Raw genomic sequence first — 22,734 nt, forward strand, 5'->3', positions numbered from 1 at the left:
TCTCAGTGTATGGGCATAAATCAATGAGAAATTCCCCTCATATATTGTCTCTCATGTGTTTCCAGGCCAGCCCACGACATCAGCCTGGAGGAGTTTGATGATGAAGATCTCTCTGAAATCACGGATGACTGCGGGATTGGACTCAACTATGACTCTGATCCTTATGAGAAGGTGGGGCCTTTGAAAGTTTTGTACGCATCGTAAACCTTTTGGAATGGAACCTATTTTTCTGTTTTCTACCAAATTTTGGCATATCGGCCTTGCTCCTCTGCAGTGACAGGAGAGAAACTTCAAGCAATCTATAGTGAAAATGAGCTGACACGTGTTGCATACTTAAGGTGACAGAAAAAAAGATAGAGACTGACTTGGTTTGCATAGCTATTTAGTGTTGAAAACTGCTTATTTGCAAATACTTATCTTATGTAAGCACTGGATTTTTATTTAAGCGACCAGCATTTCAGTCGTCACAGTAATGGTCATAAGCCTCTGATATCCATATTATAATACCAGCGGCAAAATGATAAACATGCATGGCTTTGGTAAACATTGTGGCACTTCCTTTATGTACTCTGATAATCATACAAATCATCATACACACTGGATCTGAGCAAACAGCATACATTCACTACACTCCTTGGCATATAATAGAAATTCTAAGTAGCATCTCCACTAAGCATCCTGTTCTAGTGACTGTGTTAGGAAGTTTATGCAAATAATTTAATCATTAGCTGCATCACCCCACATGTCCGACCAGCTTAGACCTTAATTACACAATTTCTAAGAATTATTTTCTCATATCCTCCCTCTCTCTTTCTGTCTTTCTCCCTCTCTCCATTCTGTGGGATGTAAATGTCTTATGCTGGTGGCGTGGAGCCACAGCTACAGCAGAGGGTGGGTGACCCAGTGCAGTTTGCTGCTATGCAGAGACAACGTCCCTCCCTCCCTCCCTCCCTCCCTCCCATGTGTCTTCCCTTCCCTCCCTGCTATGCAGTGTTGCTCGGAGACAGAGCTCAGATTCCCTCCCCCTTGCTCTTTACCACTTCTCCACTCCCTTTCCCCCTTAAAGCTATGGTTCCTTCACTTTCTCCTCTCTCTCTCTCTCTCTCTCTCTCTCTCTCTCTCTCTCTCTCTCTCTCTCTCTCTCTTACTGCCGAGGTGACTGGAAACAGGGATTTAGCTCAGGGATGGTTGGTTCTGAGGGTTAAGCTCTCGGTATAAATCTGTGCTAGATATTTTGCTTCCTCCACTGTAATCCACCAACAAAACACATTATGGATAGCTAGCAGCCCTTCTGTAGCAAAGCTGTGTTCGCGTAGCATGTGAGGAAACCTCTCCAGTAAGAAAGACTTTTTCTTTTTCTTTTCTTTTTGTTCCAGAGAGGCAATACAGTATAGTAAACCATGCATCAGTATCCTTTTCCTCCTCTCTCCCTTCCACACGTGTTCACATGCACACACACACACACACACACACACACACACACACACACACACACACACACACACACACACACACACACACACACACACATCATATACACATCAGCAAAGGCTGCGACTGCTCACTTCACAATCAAAAAAGCGCACGGGAGAGATAGTGTCGGTCCTTGTTACATTGCATCATTGCCCACAGGAAGTAATCTTGCTGACATGGGATGGATAGGACAGACCAGACTCAGTTGCCCTCTGAGTGTGTCCATGTACATTTAAATAACAGAGAATGAAAGGTGAGATAGAGAATTTTGTGCAAAGAGTATTACGCATGGTATTTGATTTTGCCTGCATCAGTCGGGTGGGTGACACTCTGTCAGCTCGTCAGCAGCAGCAGTCCCTCCCTCGTGCACCACACTCTGCTGATTAAGAGAATGGCTTCTGTTTTTTTGTCAGTATGATTTAGCCATATTGGGCAGCATGTCTTTGATGTTTAGAAAGAACAGCCAAACTAAACAGTGAGATTATCCTCCGGCCCCAATCCCCAGCTCTGATTAATTCCAATTCATTATGGGGTTCAGGTCTTAATCTGCATAACCCTTTAGATCGGTACTTAGCTTTTTTTGACAGGAGCACACACATACGTACATGTGAGCAAAAACAAATAGACACACTTAAAAAAAAATAGCTTATTCTGTCATCCAGAGCTAAAGAGACAGGCAATTAAAGATTGTTCACATGGGTTTGTTATCAATGTCTGATTTTATATCTCTGAGGAAATGGTAATTGCTGGCCAAATGCCAAAATGCTATAGCATTTCCGACTCAGGCTGTCCTTTCCTACTATCCGTTATGTCAGAGGGGATTAGGTTTGAGAATGTATTTTCAACTGTGTGATTTGTTTTTTCTCCTTGACCTTTAATTATTTTAATCCAGAATATCAAAATAACTAGCAGAGAGACCACAATAGAGGGAGCCCCTCCCTTTTTTGTCTGAATCTTTCCTCTGAGTCCCCCCCCCCACACACACACACACACCCTGCTGCTTTCTGCCGTGACTCGCCCCTGATTCTTCACTTCCTGTCTCTCTAGCGTTCATCTCAGTCTCTCCACAGCCCCGATTGAACACCATGAGCGCATGCATAATTCAGTGTGTGACAGAGCAATGGTGTATCTGTGTCTCTACGTAGTGCTAGTTAAAAATTTGGAAATTGAGAATTACACTGATAGATGGAGGCCATCACACACTAGGTGGTCTCCATTAATGGTAGGCTAATCGACATCTGTCATACCCTCCGACATAAAATCCACCCAGATTAAGAGGTTAATGGGCATTAAGTGGGCAGACATGCACCCACACACAGACACAAATCATACTGTCATTGTACAAACAAAGTAAATGTAAGAGATACATTTGGGACGATAGTGATTATGTAGTCATACCTTTTTTTATGATCATATTGTGAGCTAGATGTGAAAAGAGCATAAATGTAGTAAATAGTAAATCATTTCCCTTTTTTCAATTATTGTAACAGTACCGCCTGAGTGATACAAGACTAATGGCTTTGCAGGTGTGTATGGAGCCAATCATGCACCAGTGAACATGTAGCCAGTAATTTATGCACTGAAAAAGACCCAAAATACAACACCTAGTCGAATACCTGACTGCAATACTGACACAGCCAACAGATAACTCCTGTACATCTGCAGTAATTGGGCAGCATTGCATTCATGGTCAATCAACAGTTATATATTGGTCTCTGCAAGGTTTTTTTGCACCTCTACCAGACCCTTCCTGTTTTCTGTTGACGCCGCTGCCTGTTAGGTGTTATAGTAAAAGACCACTTCATTCTCAGCCTCCACTTCTCTTCTTTGAGATCTACGAGTGTGATCGCTTGAGGATCATGTCCTCAGTTTCTCTCATCTATCCAGCGCTTTGCTCCGTCAGCTGGTCCACTCAGTAAGCAAGATGGCCCTGCAGTTCAACCCGAAGCCTCTCCGCTCCCCACTGCTGAGGACAGTGCTGTATAGTGGAGCTGCCATGTCACTTTCTTCTGATGTGCAGCAGCAGACGCAGTAGGTTGTATAGAATTACCCTTGCTGGACAAGCCTGTGTTCTGCTAATTCGTGATCCAAAAGCTGCTCTGTGTTCATCCTTTTATGCCTCCATGCTGGCGACAGCCATGGTCTGAGGCATTATGTTTTTAGGTTGTCCGTGTGGAGGGAATCTTACCCTAACCCTATTAGGCACAAACACCCACCCAACTGATTAGATTTCAGAGGTCAAAGGTCAAGGTCACTGTGACCTCACAAAATGTGTTTTTGGCCATAACTCAAGAATTCGTACGCCAATTATGACGTTTCAAACAAATGACTTATAGGATGAAACTCCACTTTTTCACAGTGTCGTCTCTTTGCCGACTGATCAGCATCCCGAGACACTGCCCTATTGAGTTGCTGATTAGCAGAAATGACTGAATAAATGTATGCTTCTGTGTATGTAAGAGCTAAAATCATTCACAACACCTCCCTGTGCCAGCATAAGTCTGCTGGGTGACAGAGGAGTGACAGTCACTGGGCCTGATGGGATGTCCTTGGGAACTGGAGACTATGGAGATCGATTCTCTCCAACACACAACTCTTATTTATAGTTCTCTCTTTTTCTTCGAGTCTGTCAGGTGGCCCCCGCTAAAGGATGTCTCCTGACAGTGCAGGTTATTTTCCCAGGCAGGTGTGGCATTTTCACAACCCTGCTGATGGATCTTTGGATGTTTACCCTGCCATGGAGTTATCGGTCACATATACCCACCTAGTGATGGATTATGATAGGTCAGTGTAAGGAAACAACATTATGAATCTTGTCTGTAGATCATGAAGTGAGAATGCCTATAATGATTGATTTAAGGTTTCTTAACACATGCCAATACACAATTCCTTTCAAAACATTTCTCTCTCAACAGCTAAAGAACAGAAAAAATAGATATGTTAATTAGATATAAGTATACATATTCATGTGTACTCTCTCAGTAATAGATTGAGAGTTGATTTCTGTTGCTGTGGCATAAAGTGGATGCACCAGGCGTCAGCAGAATCGCGTTGGATGGGCGAAAGGGTGAGCTTTGATTCCTCCATTAAAGAGTCTGCACTGAGAGGTAAAGAAACAGCTGCGTTGCTCAAACTGTAAACCAGATAAATCAATAATTGTGTTGCTTTGTCAAATTTAAAGTAGGGAAGAGATAATCAGAAGAAAAATAAGACACAAATGTTTGTGGTAATGTCTGTGCACTCTGTCCATGATGTATCAGTTTTTATTACAGTAATATTAGCATGAGCAACGCCATATACTCAATGTTTTTAGGCTCATCAGGGGAGATGGTGTTGTGATCTCACTTTTGTAAGGTTGAATGTAGGTGAGAGATTATGCAATTCCACAATGCAGCAATGTGATAAATTTTGCCTTGTCACAGACAAAGTGCAATTGCCTCTTCTTCCATATTTAGCAGACAGTGTGAGATGTGTCAAAAAGCTACTTCATAGACCTTGCACCATCAATATACCTTGTATCTGGCAAACATGAAAACTACACAGCAGCACAATCACGCTCATGGAGGTGTGGTCTATTAAACCTCAAATCATTTGGTGCACTGCTTTCCGGTAAACCAACTGAAACCTGAGAGACTATTGATTGATCCACTCTTATTTCATTGCCTCACACACACACTATCATCTCCTCCTTTCTCTTCCAAACAGTCCATCCTGAAGACTAGGTTTTTTCCAGTTTACTTTGTATTAACTTAATTGTTTCAACCTTTTCACCTTTATCTTTTCATAGGGAGGTGGGAACGCTGCTGATGCTGAAGGCTGCACTTAGCTTATCTCTCTTATGCACACACACACACACACACACACACACACACACACACACACACACGTGTATTCATGGGTGCACACTGCACACAGAGGACCCGAGTTTGCAGAAAGAACATATCAGCAAAATGTACTGTGGCTGCTTATGTGACAGAGTTGCCCACTACAGTGCTTTTATGTGTGTTTTACAAATGCCCTCTGTGTAATCAAAGAACATCGTGTTGCATGCCGTCCATCTGTGGTCTCCTTGTTCTAATCATCTCTCAGACAGGCCTGTTCTTGGCAAAGCTTTTAGATGAAAATGGAAATAATATGCAGTGGATAGAAGGTAGCAGCTTTTTTCTTTGTGTTGACTCACTACATAACACTTCCCCCTCTGCTGTCAGAGCAGGAGATGCTTTGGTTAGTTTATCTAAAACATGCTGAAGGTGTGTGTACCACATTACAAGTCTCTCTTTCTCTTTTGTCTTTCTATCTCTGTCCTCGGCCTTAGGACTCCCTCATTCTGGAGAAGAGTGACATGCACCACCCAGTCTGCTCCTTCCAGGATGACTTCCAAGAGTTTGAGATGATTGACGATGAAGATGATGATGAGGAGGAGGAAGAGGAAGAAGATGAAGAGATTGACCCTGATGCACCCCCGTCCCCCTCTGCCTCCCCCCCTCTCTCTCCTACTCTTGGCACTCTGAAGAGCAGACCCACCACATTGAACCTCACCACTGCTGTGTCACAGGTAAGCAGCCTGAAGCTGTGGTCCTAAACACACACTGAACACAGATTATGTATAACTCTGTACAACTTTGTTGAATATCTTCCTCTCTCTCCTCTCATTAGGATTCACTGAACAACAACAGCAGTCTCTCCCCAAAGAAAGGAAGCTGGCAGGACTCTTTACGCAAGACCTCACAGGGTGAATACATGACTAATTAGCTGTGATAAGTTTGAGTATGGACTATAGATATGTTTTCATTGTATTCTTTTGTTGGTGTACCACACCTGCTTATTTTGACTGACAATATTTTGATAAATCTTTGGAGAAGAAATAATTTTTTTTCATACATAATAGATTCAGTTTCTTACCATACACTAATTCATTAGCTGAATCACCTAGGGATCTTCTAATGACTGATAACAGATACAGTATATAGTCTGCCCCATTACAGCTTTCTGCGAATAATATAATAAAATATCATATCATATAATAAAATATCCTTAAATTCAACCTGATGAAACGCAAGTTGTGTATTATTTGAAAATGACATGGATTCGCTCATGTCAGGTAATTAGAAGGAAATAATCAAACATAAAAAACATTTTTAAAAAACTGCACATCATCAATGCACATCATATTAGATTTGAAAGTATTTTAAGTTTCTTGATTCTTTTTTTTTTTTTTTTTTTTTAGTTTTTCATTCATGAAATGATTGTCCCAGATGGGCAGATTTATTGTTGCCTTGTTTAAAAGAAGCCCCAGCTATTATAAATGATTCTTTACAAACTGCAGGCATTACACAGTTAGAAAATAAATATCTTCTCTACATCAAGGTCGTCTGTCTCCAACCCACTCATGTCTGGAGGATGGTAGCCATGTGACAGGCCAGTGCCCAGCCTCTCCAGTTTCCCAGGCACCAGGGTCTCAGAGCAAAGGTACTCCACCAAAACAGGCAGGGGAGGGCGGGAACCCCCAATCCCCTCACAGGCCCCTCCTCTGCGACATCGAGGGCAACAGGCGGGAGAGGCCCGAATACGGTAACAAAAAGGCCAGCCCAGCAAGCTTAGAGCTCATTCCATTATCATCAGTAGTGCCGTGATGTGAAATGATACGACGTGATGTGAATTTGACTTATATGACTATATATGTTTAGCAAAACACATTGTTACAAACCCATTTACACTAGTCTACTTTGGGAAATCATATTTGTGTGTTTCTAATGAAAAAGCATTTGCTGAACTTGCTCATTCCACATCCTTTTTTTGTAAAACTGATTATGAACTCAAGAAAAATGTATTATTCTATAATCTTCTTTCTTTAATTGTCCAAATTGCTCTGCAACTCTTCTGACCTGTCTCATTTCTCTTTTTGCATTCTCTACATCATCTTCTTCATAATCCTCTATGTCATCCTGTACTTTCATTCTCCCATTGCCTTTCTTGTTTCTCCCCACCATTTTATCTTCACAGGCTCATTTGGTCAACACAAGTCCCACCCTTTCTCTGGTGATGTCACTGAGTCAAAAGTAGACCCTTCAGTCCAGACAGCCAGAGTACCTTCTGTAGACGAGCACTCCCAGTGTTCGGACACCGAGGTGGACCACGACCTCAACAGCGACCACAACCACAAACACTCAAACCGGCGTGCCACCGACACTTACACGATCACCAGTGAGTCCGGTGTGGAGCCGGAGAACGAGCTAGACCCAGATGGAACCAGTCGCTGCTTGTCATCCACTGCACCCATGGGAGCCAACGACGGTGCTGATACACCCTTCTCTGATGAGGAGCTGGAGAAGGACTTTGAGGTGGAGTTCATGTGTAAGGAGACTTACGATATGGTGTGTAAGGAGAATCAGTCGACTTACGTGGAATTCCCCTCCATTGAACCCGCCTCCTTCTCCAGCTTTATGGCCAACAGCCGCTCAGATGTTCTTGACCGGTCCAACAGTTCCGATGCAGCAGTTTCTGCCATGGAGGCAGCCGCTAACGACTCCACCTCTCCATCCTCAGACCCAGGGATAGCAGACATGAACCAGCAGGGTTACATGACTTCGGACCAGGACAAGGACCTCAGCTCTCCAGGCTCTGACTCTGACGTTGAAGGGGAGCTGGAGGCAGCGTTTGCCTGTGGAGGTCCCGTGGTCTCCAACATGATCTCCTCTATCTCAGAGACAGAGCTTGACCTGACAAGTGATGACAGCAGCAGTGGACGCTCGTCTCACCTCACCAACTCAATTGAGGAGGCCAGCTCGCCTACATCAGACCAGGAACTGGACCCGGACACAGAGTTAGAGCAGGACAGTGGCATCGTGGGACTGAAAGTGTCTTTACTTCTGGGCCAACCTGACCCAATCAAAGAAGGGTCTCCTCTTCCCTCTCCTTCCCCTCTACCCTCACCCACTATTGCTACGCCATCCCCTGTTGACTCACCCATCTTACCCCCTGAGTCTTACGATGATGATCGAGCTCTGATGGGGCTGCAGAATGTGGACGATGAGCTGTCCTTCGAACACCAGGCTGACCCAGATGAAACTTTGCCTCCAGCCCAACAATGTGAAGACAGCATGTCCAGACAGATGGTGCTGCAGATAGAACCAGACCACAGTCTAGAGAGCTTCAAACGCTCCTTCTACCTGCCAGTGGGACCCAGGCTAATGCCCAATGCAGATGAATATGATGGAACCAGTGAGGGAGACTCTGAATCAGAAAGCGAAGACGACCTGAGCGAGAACTCAGACTCACCATGGCTGCTCAGCAACCTGGTCAACAGGATGATCTCAGAGGGCTCGTACCCAATCAGTTGTCCTGAGGACTGCTTCAAGAGGAAGGTGTCTGTGTCAGACACCATCTCACCATCCTCAGACATTGGAGATGGAGATGGTTTCAATGATGAGGACCAAGAGAAGAAAGCAGAGATGGAGGGATCAGAGGAAGAAGAGAATGAAGGAGAGAGGATGAAGAGTGTGGAGTCTTCAAAAGAAGGAGCAGTGATGAATACCTGTCTGTATATGAACAACTGTACTGGTGACACCATAAACCCTGTGATCTTGGAGCGCTGTGCAAACAACGGGAGGGGGACCACAGATTTCAACTCCTTGGATACCACTAAAGACTCTGAGAAGAACTTCACAGACAAACCATCCAAGAATGCCAGGAGACAGGAGGAAGATGAAGAACCCAACAATGACTTGATGATGCTAGAGGGAAGGAAGGATCTGGACTCACCAAGCCTCAGTGAGAGTGTGGTCAGCGACAAGGACGGAGGACGAGAGACCGAGCCCAGGCCAACGAGTCGTTCCTCAGCCTCTCTTGAGCGTATCACCGAGGTTAAACAAAGCCTGACACTGGACATACCCACTGCCCAGACAAACCGCTGCTTCAGCCTCACCTACTCCACAGACAATGAAGAAGAGGAGGAGGACGGAGACTCTTACCCATTCCTGGGTGGCTTGAGGAAGCAGTCCTACAGGGGAAGTGACTTAGAGCTTGACAGTTCACCACCCCTTGATTCCAGTGTGCAAGACCATCTCATATCTGACCATGACCTACCACTGTGTGAAAAAGATCTGGCTCTGAGACAGCCGAATGAAGATGATGGACTGGCGTATGACTCCATGAAGTACACGCTGGTGGTGGATGAGAATACTACACTGGAACTAGTCAGTCTCAGAAGGTATGCTCTGACAATCAGTGTGTGAAATGTGTGAAAATTTAGTATGTGTGTCTGTGTTTAAATTTGCATTATTCTCTAATTAGAGATAAACACTTATTTAAAATTTTTAATTAAATACTACTTTCTGTAGGTTGTGCCTTCTAGTGGTAAATCAAGTAATCTTACAGTACTTGAAACCAACAAACCCTGTCCTCTCAGGTGCACCTCCGTCCTGAGTGATGACAGTGAGCTCTCCACGCTATGTGACGAGGAGCCTTTGGGGACGAGAGGGGTGGACTATGGTCACGATGATGAGGAGGTGAGGCCAGAACTTCTCAGTTCTTCTGAGGACTCATCCCCTGAGGCTGACCTCCCATTCTCTAAGAAGTTCCTCAATGTGTTCGTCAACAGCACCTCCCGCTCCTCCAGTAAGTCGCCCACAAGGCTATTCAGACACTGCACCCTTTTGGAAAACTCTCAGATATGTACTTGCAATCAAAGATGTAATTTTACGGATTAAAGGAATCATTTGAGATTTTGGGCAATACATATATTCACTTTCTTTCCGAGAGTTAGATAAGAAACACTCTTATATCTGTCAATTAAACATGAAACTAGTCAGGAGATATTAGCTTAGTTTCGCATAAAGACTAAAAGCAGGGGGAAACATCCATCCTGATTCTAAAGCTTACTCATTACCACTCCTCATCTACAGTAACTCTCGGCAAGAAAGTGAATACGTGCATTTTTCAAAATGTGGAACTATTCCTTTAACTTAATCTAATGTAAATATACCTATTATCGTTAAAATGTACTCAGGCTCTGTAGAATGAATATACTACATTAGAGTTTAACTCATCACTGTCAGCATGATACATTAACATGTGATCTAAATTTGGCAGGGAGCCCACACAAGACCTATGGGAGGGCTCTGCCTCTCAGTACATCCATCATCAATCAGTGCTCTCGCTTCAAGATTCATATCCCTAATAAAGGGTGATTTGCATAATCAAAGGCTCATTACAAAGGCTTTCTTTGCCATTTCTTTTTTGACAAATCAAATGAGCTCCCATTTAGACTACCTCCAACAAAGTTTACTTGAGAATGTTCCTCCAACAAATAATTACAACAAATAATTCAGAGTATGTTGTTTTTGACATTTAGCTTTCAGTTTTATTTGAAAAAGGTCGTTTTCAGGACAGTAAAAAGGTCTAACAGGCGTATGTTTGCCACTTAGGCACAGAGTCCTTTGGACTTTTCTCCTGTACCATCAATGGAGAGGAGAGGGACCAGACACACAGGGCAGTCTACAGGTAAGACAATCTACAGTACACTCATTGTTTGATAATGGGATAACAGGGCTCCAGACTAACTTTTTTCACTAGGAGCACAGTGGCCCCCAACTGAAAATTTTAGGGGCACAACCAGAAAATTTTGGGGCACACACCGTAAATCAACATGCTAACCAAATATTCACATTTCTACTCATTTCAACTGTATTACTAATAAATACTTTGATAATAGATGCAGAAATTACAATGTGCTGTTTCAAATTCAGTGTCACTTTTGAAGATGCAACATATAAGGTAAACTGACAGCTGCATCGCTGTCATGACGGTAAAAAATAAAATATATATATTTTGTTTATTATTGTATTTGTATATTAGTTTTGTTTTTGTTTATTTTCAGTTTCATTACGGTTTCTTGTTCTTTAATGCTTTCATCATAACCCCTTTTAATTGTTTTTTTTTTTTTTTTTTTAAAAAAAATTTTTTTTTTTTCTTAAACCCCCAACACCCCCCTGTAACCAGTCAGTCACCAGGGCATAGAAACCACTGTTGTGCCTGGCTGCTCGTCTCCGAGGAAGTGTAACCTCAACAGCACCGCGACCGCTTTCGGCTCGCCATTAATATCATATTGCAGCATGAAAAACTGTAACCACACTTGAAACCACTTTATCGGCATTTCCGTGACTCACTGTGACTTCAACAAAACTGCTGAGCCGACGTAGTTTGCGTCGTCTGCAGCTCTGCGTGTGTGCGAGTCTGTGTCGGAGCACCGCTCTCTGTCAATTTTCAGAGAGGACAGATAAGCTTGCCCTTACGCGCTCTCAGGTACCGAAATTTCAACGTTTAACGTGTAAAAAAAGGGGGCAAATTTACTGGTCGCACACTCAAATTTTGGTCGCAAAATGCGACCATTAGCTCGCAGTCTGGAGCCCTGGGGATATCAGTGAGAGCAATGTGAATTACAGCAAAGAGCATATACATAATAAAGGATTGCAAGAAATGCGCCCAATTGTTTTCAGTGATTGTAGAAACAGTATGGTGGAATAAATTGTGAATTCCATTAACTCCAATTTGCAAATTAGCAGTTTGTGTCTGGGAGAAAAGGTCCTTGTAGAGATAAACAAAGATACTTTTCCTTGATGATTCACTAATTATGTAAGGGAGGAGAGCAGATGTCCAAGCTACAGTTGGGCTCGAGAGCTGCAGGGTGACCAGTAATAATCACATGAGACACCCCCTGTGTCTGTGGGTGTGTGCAAGAGCGAGAGGGAAAGCTACATGCACCTCCCTTGTATGTACATTTTGTGCATTTATAATAATGTATTTGCTTTGCTACAGTACTTTTTTTAGTAAGTACATCCCAAAATGTAGAGCTCTGTCTCCCTACACCCACCCCACCGTCTTTCTCTGTCAGCTGTTTAATTTCTCTTTTCTCTCTGCTCCCCAATGGGAGTCACCTGAAACCCAAACAGATGCTTCCTGATTGAATTAACTCCCATCTATAGGATGCGCAGCAGCAGGGATACCATGTAAGGACACAACATTTAACAGAGTTCTTTTTTGTCCTCTCCCTCTCTGCTGCTCTCTGCAGATTCATCCCCAGACATACAGATGAGCTGGAGCTGGATGTGGATGATCCTTTGTATGTGGAGGAAGAAGAGGATGACTACTGGTACCGAGGCTATAACATGCGAACAGGGGAGAGGGGCATCTTTCCTGCTTTCTATGCCCATGAGGTCATAGGCCAGTCTAAGGAGCTGTTGGGTGAGTTGAGAGAGTCATCGACTGTTGTTTCCTTTGTCTCACTGTAAAGGTATGAACAATCACATGTTCTGTATGTGTCTACATTGCACTCTGTAGGCATGAAAAGAAATCCAGCATGGATTGAGACTTTCAGCGTTCAGTTTTTGGGATCTGTTGAGGTACCTTATCACCAAGGCAATGGCATTCTCTGCGCCGCCATGCAGAAGGTGAGCCAAGTGGAAAACAGCAAAACAATGGCACAAAACAGACACAAGCATGTATGCTACACTGTGTGCACCATTAAAGGAAGTTGTTTTGACATGTAAATATGATATATTTATGTTAGATTGCGATATCAAGGAAACGGACGGTACATGTGCGACCTCCTTCTCTGTGTGAGCTGGAGATTAGCTTGCAAGGAGTGAAACTGATCATGAGTCTGGAGGATGAATATGACACCCTTGATGAGGTATGGACAAATGAAAAAATGAATCAATCAATTCCTCAGACAATTAATTCAAAGTCAGTCGTCCCTCTGCTATGGAATAACAAGTTACATCAATGCTTTAATGCTTTCTTCTTGTCTCTGTCTTTGCACCTCGCCCCATCTTCAGTATGACAGATGTAGTCACTTCTTCCAGATGAAGAACATCTCCTTCTGTGGATGCCATCCGAGGAACAACTGGTAAACAAACACATTGGTTTTCTGTCCTCTTGTCACCAGTGTGCAGTGTAACAGCTGACTAATTTCATCATATTGTTTTCTTCTCTCTACCGCAGCTACTTTGGCTTTATCACTAAGCACCCCATGTTGAACAGATTTGCTTGCCACGTGTTTGTATCCCAGGAGTCCATGCGGCCTGTAGCAGAGTGTGTTGGGTGAGTCCAAATCACATTATTATATCAATTACTCTACATCAAAGGTATACCAAGGCACAGTAATGAATTTACTTCTACTTCTTTTGTGTTTCTGTGCTTTTGTTTGATTTAACACACACACACACATATATATATATATATATATATATATATTTATTACATGGCTTGGTTGAATTCTAATGTAGAATGCGGTCTGTTATTTCTTGATAACAGACCGCTGCTAAGGATAACACACCGTTGCCATGCAAAAGCAGAGCGTTGCCATGGACGCAGTTCTGTTCACTCTGGAGGACAGCCATCAATCAATCCGCTGAAAGAAGTCCGGATAATTTAGCCTATCAGCTGTGGCAAAAAGTGGGGAAACGTGGAGCAACTTCTGTCCTCCAATTCAAGCAATGACAGCAGATCTGATGAGCGTCTATCGCTACTATCTTTCTATACCGTCTATGATCTCTACATCTTTATATTCGGTCTATGATCGCTACGCAGTAACAGCCGTAGGGACAACAACGCTAATTAGTTAGCTTACATTGCAACTAGTTTAACGTTAACTTACAGGTGTGTCAACATGCAGCGGCTGTGCAAAAAGGAAACGAGATGAATGAGGACATAAACGTCCACATAAATATTCCCGAAGAAGCCATTCACTGTGTCTCACTTCACCGTCAACAGAAATGTTCAGTTTAATGTGAAGTAGAGCAGCCGATAGCCCGCTAGCTCACTACAACGCTTCAGCTAATGTGTCAATTCCTGCAGTGATTAAAACAGAAACTGGGTCATTTGTCCACCACGGCAGCACCCCATAAAATATACGGCTACTACCACAGCCCCTAAGGTGGTGTTGAGTAGTGTTAGGATTCTGTAAGACGTGTCACTTGATTTCTGGAGGAAGGAGAGGCTGGGGTCGAATTGAAAGTTAAGCATCGTGTTGTTTAATGAAACAACACGATGAAAACGACAGTCAAAACACAATCAAACAAATATGAAACATAAAACACTGCCAGCAGCAGACTGCAAAACATGCTTCCCCTGTCGGGTCACAGTTAGCAGCCATGCGACATGACAAAACAATACACTGTAAACAGCGGTCTTCAAAATGCTTCCCCTTGCGGGGTCACAGATTGAAGCCCCGAATCTCTCTCAGGATCCGAATTATATTCCTTTAGGATTGTGGGTGTTTACTTGACTGAAAAGTCTCTCAGATTAAGGACACACCTCTGATTAGATTAACTCCAGGTCATAGACAAAGGTCGTTTATCATGGTAGTGCTGATTATATTCAAGTTTACAGAGATACACATTTTCTTTGTTCTAAAGAAAGTCTGACCCAACAGGGGGTGGCTCCCCAAAAACAGATATAATAGATCTCCATGTGTGGAGACAAGGAGTTTTCTCCTGTATACTAAATGACTGATATGACCTGATTAATTCTTTAGAAGCTTGGGTTTGGGGTGGGGTAGTCAAATGCTGATTAGGTGTGGTGTGATGCAATCGGTTGATTCAGTGCTTCCTCCAGCTACAGTGTTCATTCAACTAAAAGTACATTTTTATCAGACATCACCAATGGTTTAACTTTTTACATCCTAACAGTAGCTAATAGACGAAGGGTTGCATTAAAAAGCTACAGAGTTTACGTTGCTATGGACGCAGGATTCCAACCGTCGAGACGGAAAGTTATTAGTTAAATTATTGATTTATTTGGTAAGTATCCATGTAATAAGCGGGATAATGTAGAGCGAGGCGGTTGTTATAGCGAATACAACCCCTTCAGGCTGATTCAAGACCCCTCCGCTTCGCGTCGGGGTCCTGATCACCCTGTCGGGGTTGTATTCGCTATAACAACCGCCTCGCTCTACATTATCCCTTACGTACATCATATTTGAAGTGCTCTTTGATGATTTGCCTTTGTAGTCTGATCTCATATTCCTGGATTAAAGTGTATCTTTATTTCCAATCACTCTCATCTGTAGCCGGATAAGTGAGCAGTTATCCAGGTTTATTGTGCACTGCAGTATTTAATGTGTGTGCATGTGTGGAAGCTTAGTCATGTCGGATTCAGACATACGGGGTTTGAATAATTAAAGATACAGATAGTTCACTGTGTCTGGATGGAGCGACAGCAGGCAGCAGAGCATGGGGTGGGCAAAACTGTTTCATCTATCAGCTTCTCATCCGGCTCTGTCTGTGGAACAGACCCAACAACAAGGACAAAAACAATTACCCTCCTTTGATTCAACAAGAGTGATTCTGTATTTGCACTGGAATTATTTTAATTAAGCATTTTTCAGGTTTGTACCAACAGACATTTCTTAGTAAATAGTCAGAGTATCACTATAAAATAAAATCTGTTACAATACAATACAAGAAGGATTACTATGGAAGGCTGCCTTTAATAGCTGGCAGGTTTATCTTTAGTCATGCTCTCTTCTGTCTGTATTTTCCACAGACGAGCCTTCCAGGAGTACTACCAGGAACATCTGGAGTACGCCTGCCCCACTGAGGACATCTACCTGGAGTAAGAAGTGTTGCCATGACGACCACCTTCTTTCTCCACAGCTTGTGTATGTTCATTAGGTTTGCCACCAGAGGGCGCTGTCAGTGGGGTCTTCTCTCCATTGTAAAATACTCCTTTGTGTCCCTCTAAAACTGGGATCTTCATTTCTACAGTATGCTAGGCATTTGAATGATTTCATTCATCCCTCTCTCTGTTTATTTCCATCATCTCGATGGATTGATTGCCTGTTTCTTTTAACTTTTTCTATGATACAAAACTAAGACGCTGAGCACCTGTTTATTTAAGGGTTCCTCTTTTGAAATGAAAACAATATACCTACTACTGCTGTTTCACTTTTCAATGCATGGCTAGTAGGGTTACTGCACACAGACACACCAAGAAATACACATATCCAAGTGAATGGCAAGCAGCTACAATCAGTACAGAAATGGTGTAGAACCAAGAGGTCGGCGTTTAATTAACTGTAAATATGTATTTGTTCAAAATATTATAACTGCTAATTTGATTTCTACTGATAGTGACATTGGAGCAAAGTAGAGAGAGTGCAGTGAACTGTCCTTGGTCCGAGCTTACCCCTGTGTCGCGTACAAGACGTAGTGTGTGTTGTAAATATATGTATAGAACGTAGACATGCAGGCGCCTCATCCAGACTAATTAAGAAACACTCACAGCTGTGACTGATGGAGGGGATGTTGTTTTATTGTGGGTATTAATGACTCACTCTGACAGAAGTAACTGCAGGTGTAAGAGATTTTAGAGTAATGACTTGTGATGAACTTTGAATGTTAATAGCCCCACAGATATTTCATTCAGCTTGGATTAGGTGCAGTAAGTGTCAGCACATTTGGATGATACGACAGAACCATTTTACTCTTCGCCCAGTCCTCAAAGTTGCACTGCTTGCTGACCTTCGCCGTGGGGAGCTTTCACATGAAATCATTCAACTGTTAAAATTGCAAATCACTGATCACTGTATGCTTTGCAATGATTGATGTGACTTCCAGGTCAAAGAAAGCAAAAGCCCTCTGAAAAGCCATATTCTCATACCTCCGACTGTATAAATCTGGTTGTCAGGGACATCCTAGTCTCCGTTTTCTTTTGACTTGGCAGTTTTAATGAGGGAAAAGGAATGACTAGACTGACTGGTAGCCGCGTGTCGGTAATGCTGTATTGCAGTGTGCCTACTGTACAGTGGAAGCGTCCTGCTAAAACTTGGTCCTGGTATCACAATGTAATCAAACCTTTAATAAAGCATTAAAAGGGAGGTTTTATAGTTATGTAAATGGTTAGACTTTGATCTTGTTTTTTAAGTATGATGGATAAAAGGGATGGCCATGTGTTCCTATATTTATTTATTGCTCTTAATCTGGTTGAAAGGTTGAAACATCATTCCTACATTACACAACAACGTACTCTGGGGTTGTTGTAGCATACCATAGTTACAGTCTAGCACCTTATATAGGGGAGAGGGTAGATTTGATAAATGATGCACTCAGTACAGTCATCTGAAGTTTCAGGTTTTACACCCCTGACCATCCCCATTGTTCTTTCAGACACCGTTTGGCATCTTGTTCCGCTGCTTTCAGTCACAGTTCACAAGAACAAACACCTCCGTTCACTGTTGATGGTAGGAGGGAGGCAGAGCGTTATCTACATACGTATCGCTGTCAGTTAGATCATGTATATACAATAGCGAATCTAAGATAGTGCTGTGTCCTTTATGTTGAGTATGTTATCAAATGAATATGTACATTAATTAAAAAGAAAAAAAAAAAGATCACAACCAGACAAAAACCCCTGAAAAAAAAGATAAACACATACATTTCTGTGATCTGCAATAATTTAATTTCAGTGTCTTGTGTTTCTTCACAAGATGTTAACTCAGTATCTGTCACACAGGTGGCATTTGAGTTCCTGCCAACTCCATAACTCTGGACAGACAGGCTTCAGCAGCACCTTTAGAGCACATTTGTGAAATGTGACATCATTAGTGTGTGACACATACACCCACCAGACTACTGACCAATCTGCTGTTAGAGCTGAATAGTGACTGAGTCCGCTGCCACTGGAAAACTATTATTGCGTCTTGCCGATTATAGTTATCGCCTTTGAGCTCCAACAGTGTGACCCATCTCTCTCTGATCTGTATCTATTTGCTTCGGATTATGTTTTTCTATCTTGTCACAGCCTAAAACCCTTCTTTTCACACAGCTATACAAAAACAACCTCTGAGGATGATCTAGTCCTATATATCCGCTAAGACATACATTAACAGTTAAACCAAACTTTTGACTTTATTACATCAACAAGATTCTTCACTGTATACCTAGAGCAAAACAGTATGTGACAGAACAAACATATCCTATCTTGTATCTTTAAAAACAAAGGACTTGTAAAATGAATTAAAATTCCAGGGAAAAACAAAGGAAAAAAAAATTGACAAAAAAATCAATCTGACTTGTCATGGGTTTGGTCTTATGAATAAAATATATGCTTGATGTCCGAAACCTTTATTGTTGTCTTTATTGTTGAGCTCTACTCTTGATTGTTTGTTTGATTGAAATATGTTGCAAAGCGTTTTCACATAAAGTCCAAATCTTATGATTATAAAGAATGTTGAGTGGAAAATGAAATCATAAATCAATGAATAAAACGTGTTCAAATAGTCAGGAAAAATACAGTACATTGTGATACATTAGTTCTAAAAGTAGTCAATATCAAAATTAAGAAAATCATCTCCTCATTGAGGAGTGTTTACAATGTTACTTTTCAGTAACACAAGCAAGTGGCCATGCATTATCAGGGAATTACAAAATCAGCATCACATCTTGTGCAAAGCAATCTTGAGGCAAAAATCAGTGCAGTAAGCTCCAGGCTTTCCCACATTGTCTCTCAGCGATTGTGGGAGTTTGTCCCATCAACACTTGCAGCAGCTGGGCTTGGGGATACACTGAGGATTGCAGCAAGGCTCCAGGTCGGGGTCTGTTCCTTTTGATATCTGGCTCTCTCCAAATACCATGGAGGCTTCAAACTGCTCCTTGGCTTTCTTGATCCTCTCCAGCAGGGCTTGGAGGTCGGGTTTTCCCGTCAGGGGGAGAGGGTAGTGCTCCGAGGGGTCAGCCTCCAGGTCGAAAATAAGAGGGGGGTCGTGGGCCTTGAGGACTGCAAATACTGGGCAGTCTTGGTCCGGGGTAGTACCGCTGTGGGTAGCACCTGATGCACAAACATGGACGAGCAGGAGTTAAAAACACATAAGTTCTGACTGAGTGATCATGTTTCTTGACGTTTCAACTAACGATGTATATGAAGTCTGCTGTACCTCGCGTATAGAAGTGGGCCTTGTACTTCCCTAGCCTGAGAGCAAACAGGCCATACTTCTCATCGGGATCTGTGGGATAGAACACCATTGTCTCCCTTTTACTCTGCAAAAAAAGTTAAAAAAAATAAAAATGAATACATTAGATTGGTTTTCACATATTTCAATCTCTACAGTGTAAGTTATTACGCCACTACCTTTCCTTGGTTGACAAGGATTTCTGTCATATCGACCCCATCCAGCATCACCTGGGGTAGTTTGGCTCCTGCCAGACTTGCGATGGTGGGGAGGATATCTAGAGTGCTGGCCATCTCATGAGTCACACCTAAAGAGATGCATACAGAAAAAGAACAAGCAGCCATCGTAAAAAGGACATGTGTAAATGGTTTTCATCATTTTATTATGCTATTTATTTTCATATTGGAATCATAGACCAGTTGATGCCTGGACTGTATGAAATCACTGTGAAGACACGTGGTATGCTTCTGAAAATGGTCACCAGTAAAGCCTTTATTGAAATAAGCAAAACCACCAGTATGGTCTTTGAAATGGAAATATATACCAAGTGGTCTGTGTAGAAAACTCTGGTTTCCAAATCAAAATCCAATCAAAATGTATTTATAAAGCACAAAGGTTGACCAAAGTGCTGGTTTGGTGCAACAGAAAAAAATTGTCTTTGGAAGCATCACTCAGTCTAAACTTTTGGTGCAGATGACTAAGGAATCCACACCTGGCCTGATGGTCCCTGGCCAAAAGGCGATGGCTGGCTCTCTCATGCCCCCCTCATACGTGGTGCCTTTTCCACATTTCAGAGGGCCAGCGTTACCTCCACGAGACAAACGCATCAGTTCAGGCCTACAAACAGAGACAGGAATAACACACCAATTAGATAAAAGACAATAAATGCAATATCATAAAGACAATAAATCAAAAATAAAAGATAATAACATGCACCCTTTGAACAGAGATAAACACACTGCTGTACCACAGCTATTGTGGAGGGTGATTAAAATGCCTGCATAAGAAAGTATGAAAGTAACTATAAGTACAACACAGGCAACATATTCATATAAAAACAAACAAGGGGCAAAAACCAACCCATTGTCAGAAGTGAAGAAGACCAGTGTGTTGTTGGTCACTCCTGTCTTCTCAAGGGTTGTTAGTAGGTTCCCTATTGTGTTGTCAAACTCAAACAGAGCATCTCCAAATGGGCCCCTTAAAGTGCGCCCGGCTGCCCCTTGACCTGCATACTGGGGGTAGTGGGTGTGCTGTAGGAGGAAGTAGAAAAAGGTGTTTACTGTCTCACTGCACTGAGTTAGCATAATCTATCTACATGGGGTTAAAAACATTGTAGACTTTCTTGCTTTGAAAAACTAACGTGGGCGTGGGTGTGGACATGGACTTGTACTACGCATTCAAGAGTTTAGCTGACCAGGAGAGAGCTCTGATTCTGCAATGATTGTAAGTGTGATCACAGACTGTTTCTGTTGCTTACATGGGAAGGGTAGTAGAGAAAGAAAGGTTGTTTTTTCTTGGCTGATGTGGTAATGAAATTGGTTGCAAAATCAGTGTAAGCCCTTTCCAGATCGAGGAAGTTGACTGGCTGCTGCTTGATGACCTCATTGAGCATTAGTGGGACAGTAACAGTGCCAACGTCACACAATCCAAAACACTTAACATCTGGAGGGAAACAAGTCAGGTTCCAACAAGGGCCCTGGGAAGAACAGGGAGACGAAGGAACACATAATAAAGTAGACATTGCAGAAAGGAAATTACTTTTTAACAAATACCATAACAGATTACTTTTCAAAACTTTTAATCATTTAGGTTTGGAGCTAAATTCAATTGCACTGACCATGTCGTGGGAGTAGGGGATCCCCAGGTACTGGTCAAACCCCTGCCTGGTTGGAAGAAACATCCCATTGGCCCCTACTCCTAAGTGCCACTTCCCTATGGCAGCAGTAGCATAGCCCATAGGTTTCAACACTTCCGCAATTGTGGTCTCGTTCAGAGGAAGACCACCTCTAGAGCCTGGGTACAACACTCCCGGGTAGATACCTGAGCGGGTCTGATAGCGCCCCGTCAACAATGAGGCCCTGGAAAGCCACCAAATCAAAGCAAGGCTTTTAGGAAAAACTGGAAAGTTTGTAAGACATGGCTAAAAGAATCCATGCATGCCATGTATTAATTCACAAATTACTCATTTACAAATATCTGTCAACATGGAGATATTATTCACTGTGAACCAGTTGTTATGTCTTATGTGCTCTAACCACTGCCTAATAGTTATGTTACTTAATTCCTCCCTAAACAACACGATCTGTTTTCAGTTACTCCTTCGTTGTACTGCATACAGTTGAATAATGCTGATCAGCAGTGAGTTTATATTAAACACTTTATCTTCATCTCCTATTGGATAATATTCTTCACAACGATCACACTTTTGGTAACATATTTTCATCCTTCAAACAACTACTGAAGTGTTAATGATAATGAGATGCATAATAAAAGTAGGCCTATGTGTAAAAAAAAGAAAAAAGATGCAAAACATAAAGTAATCCCAGCACTCCACAGTCTGCTATTACACAAATGGTTATGGCTTTTAACCACTTGTTTTTAACATTTACATATAAAGTGAGAGAGGGTGGCATACAATCACGGGCCATAACGGGACCCTACAATTACAAAAACGTGTGTGTGCATAGATTAAAACATGGTTTGTTAGTCCACTAGTTAAGTATAAGCTCTGATTCTCTCTCTCTCTCTCTCAATTTCATGTTGCTTTATTTATTTATTTATTTATTTATCTCTCTCTCTCTCTCTCTCTCTCTCTCTCTCTCTCTCTCTCTCTCTCTCTCACACACACACACACTCTCACACACACACACACACACACACACACACACACACACACACACACACACACACACACACACACATTAAACTAAATCATTCACCGTGGGTCCTGCATGAATTACACATAGTGTAACGTTACTATACCTGGACGGGGAGCAGACGGGGCTGGTGCAGTAGAAATCTGTAAACCGGAGTCCTCCCGCTGCCAGGCGGTCCAGGTTGGGAGTGAGTGAGCTGGGGTGTCCATAACAACCTAAGTCCCCGAAACCTAAATCATCTGCGAAGAGGAGGACGAAATTCGGCGGGGAAGCCAAGCAGGTGCAAAAAAGAAAAGTGTTTAAAAAGAAGAAGCCGATGTTGTCCATTCTGCGTCGTCCTGCATGTGAAGATAGCATAGAGTAAGATAGCCGTCAGGTCCGTAGAAAGGAGAGAGGAACCAAAACAAAACGTCACGTGTTCACTTGCGGAAAGTGTCG

The 22,734-nt window shown here is 42.5% G+C and overlaps 2 protein-coding genes across 4 annotated transcripts in view; one reads left to right on the top strand and one right to left on the bottom strand.

Moving 5' to 3' along the window:
- mapk8ip2 (mitogen-activated protein kinase 8 interacting protein 2) overlaps positions 1–18,593 on the top strand; it is a 33,219-nt gene extending 14,626 nt beyond the window's left edge. The window contains exons 2-14 of one of the 2 annotated variants that reach the window (XM_039808548.1): positions 66–171; positions 5,789–6,028; positions 6,130–6,205; positions 6,841–6,942; positions 7,477–9,682; positions 9,881–10,089; positions 10,899–10,974; positions 12,542–12,714; positions 12,811–12,920; positions 13,040–13,162; positions 13,308–13,378; positions 13,474–13,572; positions 16,018–16,155. In XM_039808548.1, coding sequence (XP_039664482.1) covers positions 66–171; positions 5,789–6,028; positions 6,130–6,205; positions 6,841–6,942; positions 7,477–9,682; positions 9,881–10,089; positions 10,899–10,974; positions 12,542–12,714; positions 12,811–12,920; positions 13,040–13,162; positions 13,308–13,378; positions 13,474–13,572; positions 16,018–16,090 — 3,664 coding nt within the window. In that variant the 3' untranslated portion in view covers positions 16,091–16,155. Of the gene's footprint in view, positions 1–65; positions 172–5,788; positions 6,029–6,129; positions 6,206–6,840; positions 7,045–7,476; positions 9,683–9,880; positions 10,090–10,898; positions 10,975–12,541; positions 12,715–12,810; positions 12,921–13,039; positions 13,163–13,307; positions 13,379–13,473; positions 13,573–16,017 lie in introns of both variants that reach the window. The other variant, XM_039808547.1, reaches the window with a different exon arrangement.
- arsa (arylsulfatase A) lies at positions 18,355–22,729 on the bottom strand. 2 transcript variants are annotated; one of them, XM_039808549.1, is made up of 8 exons: positions 22,403–22,729; positions 21,258–21,498; positions 20,898–21,116; positions 20,501–20,670; positions 20,133–20,257; positions 19,600–19,727; positions 19,406–19,508; positions 18,355–19,299 (listed from the first exon to the last, which is right to left on the bottom strand). In XM_039808549.1, the coding sequence occupies exons 1-8, from the start codon at positions 22,651–22,653 to the stop codon at positions 19,004–19,006; spliced, it is 1,533 nt and encodes a 510-aa protein (XP_039664483.1). In that variant the 5' UTR covers positions 22,654–22,729; the 3' UTR covers positions 18,355–19,003. The 2 variants fall into 2 exon arrangements, with proteins under 2 accessions (XP_039664483.1, XP_039664484.1); XM_039808550.1 differs by lacking the exon at positions 20,898–21,116.
- Positions 22,730–22,734: the final 5 nt, after the last annotated feature.

Source organism: Perca fluviatilis, chromosome 8 (assembly GCF_010015445.1).
Source record: "Perca fluviatilis chromosome 8, GENO_Pfluv_1.0, whole genome shotgun sequence".
NCBI classification, from domain to species: Eukaryota; Metazoa; Chordata; class Actinopteri; order Perciformes; family Percidae; genus Perca; species Perca fluviatilis.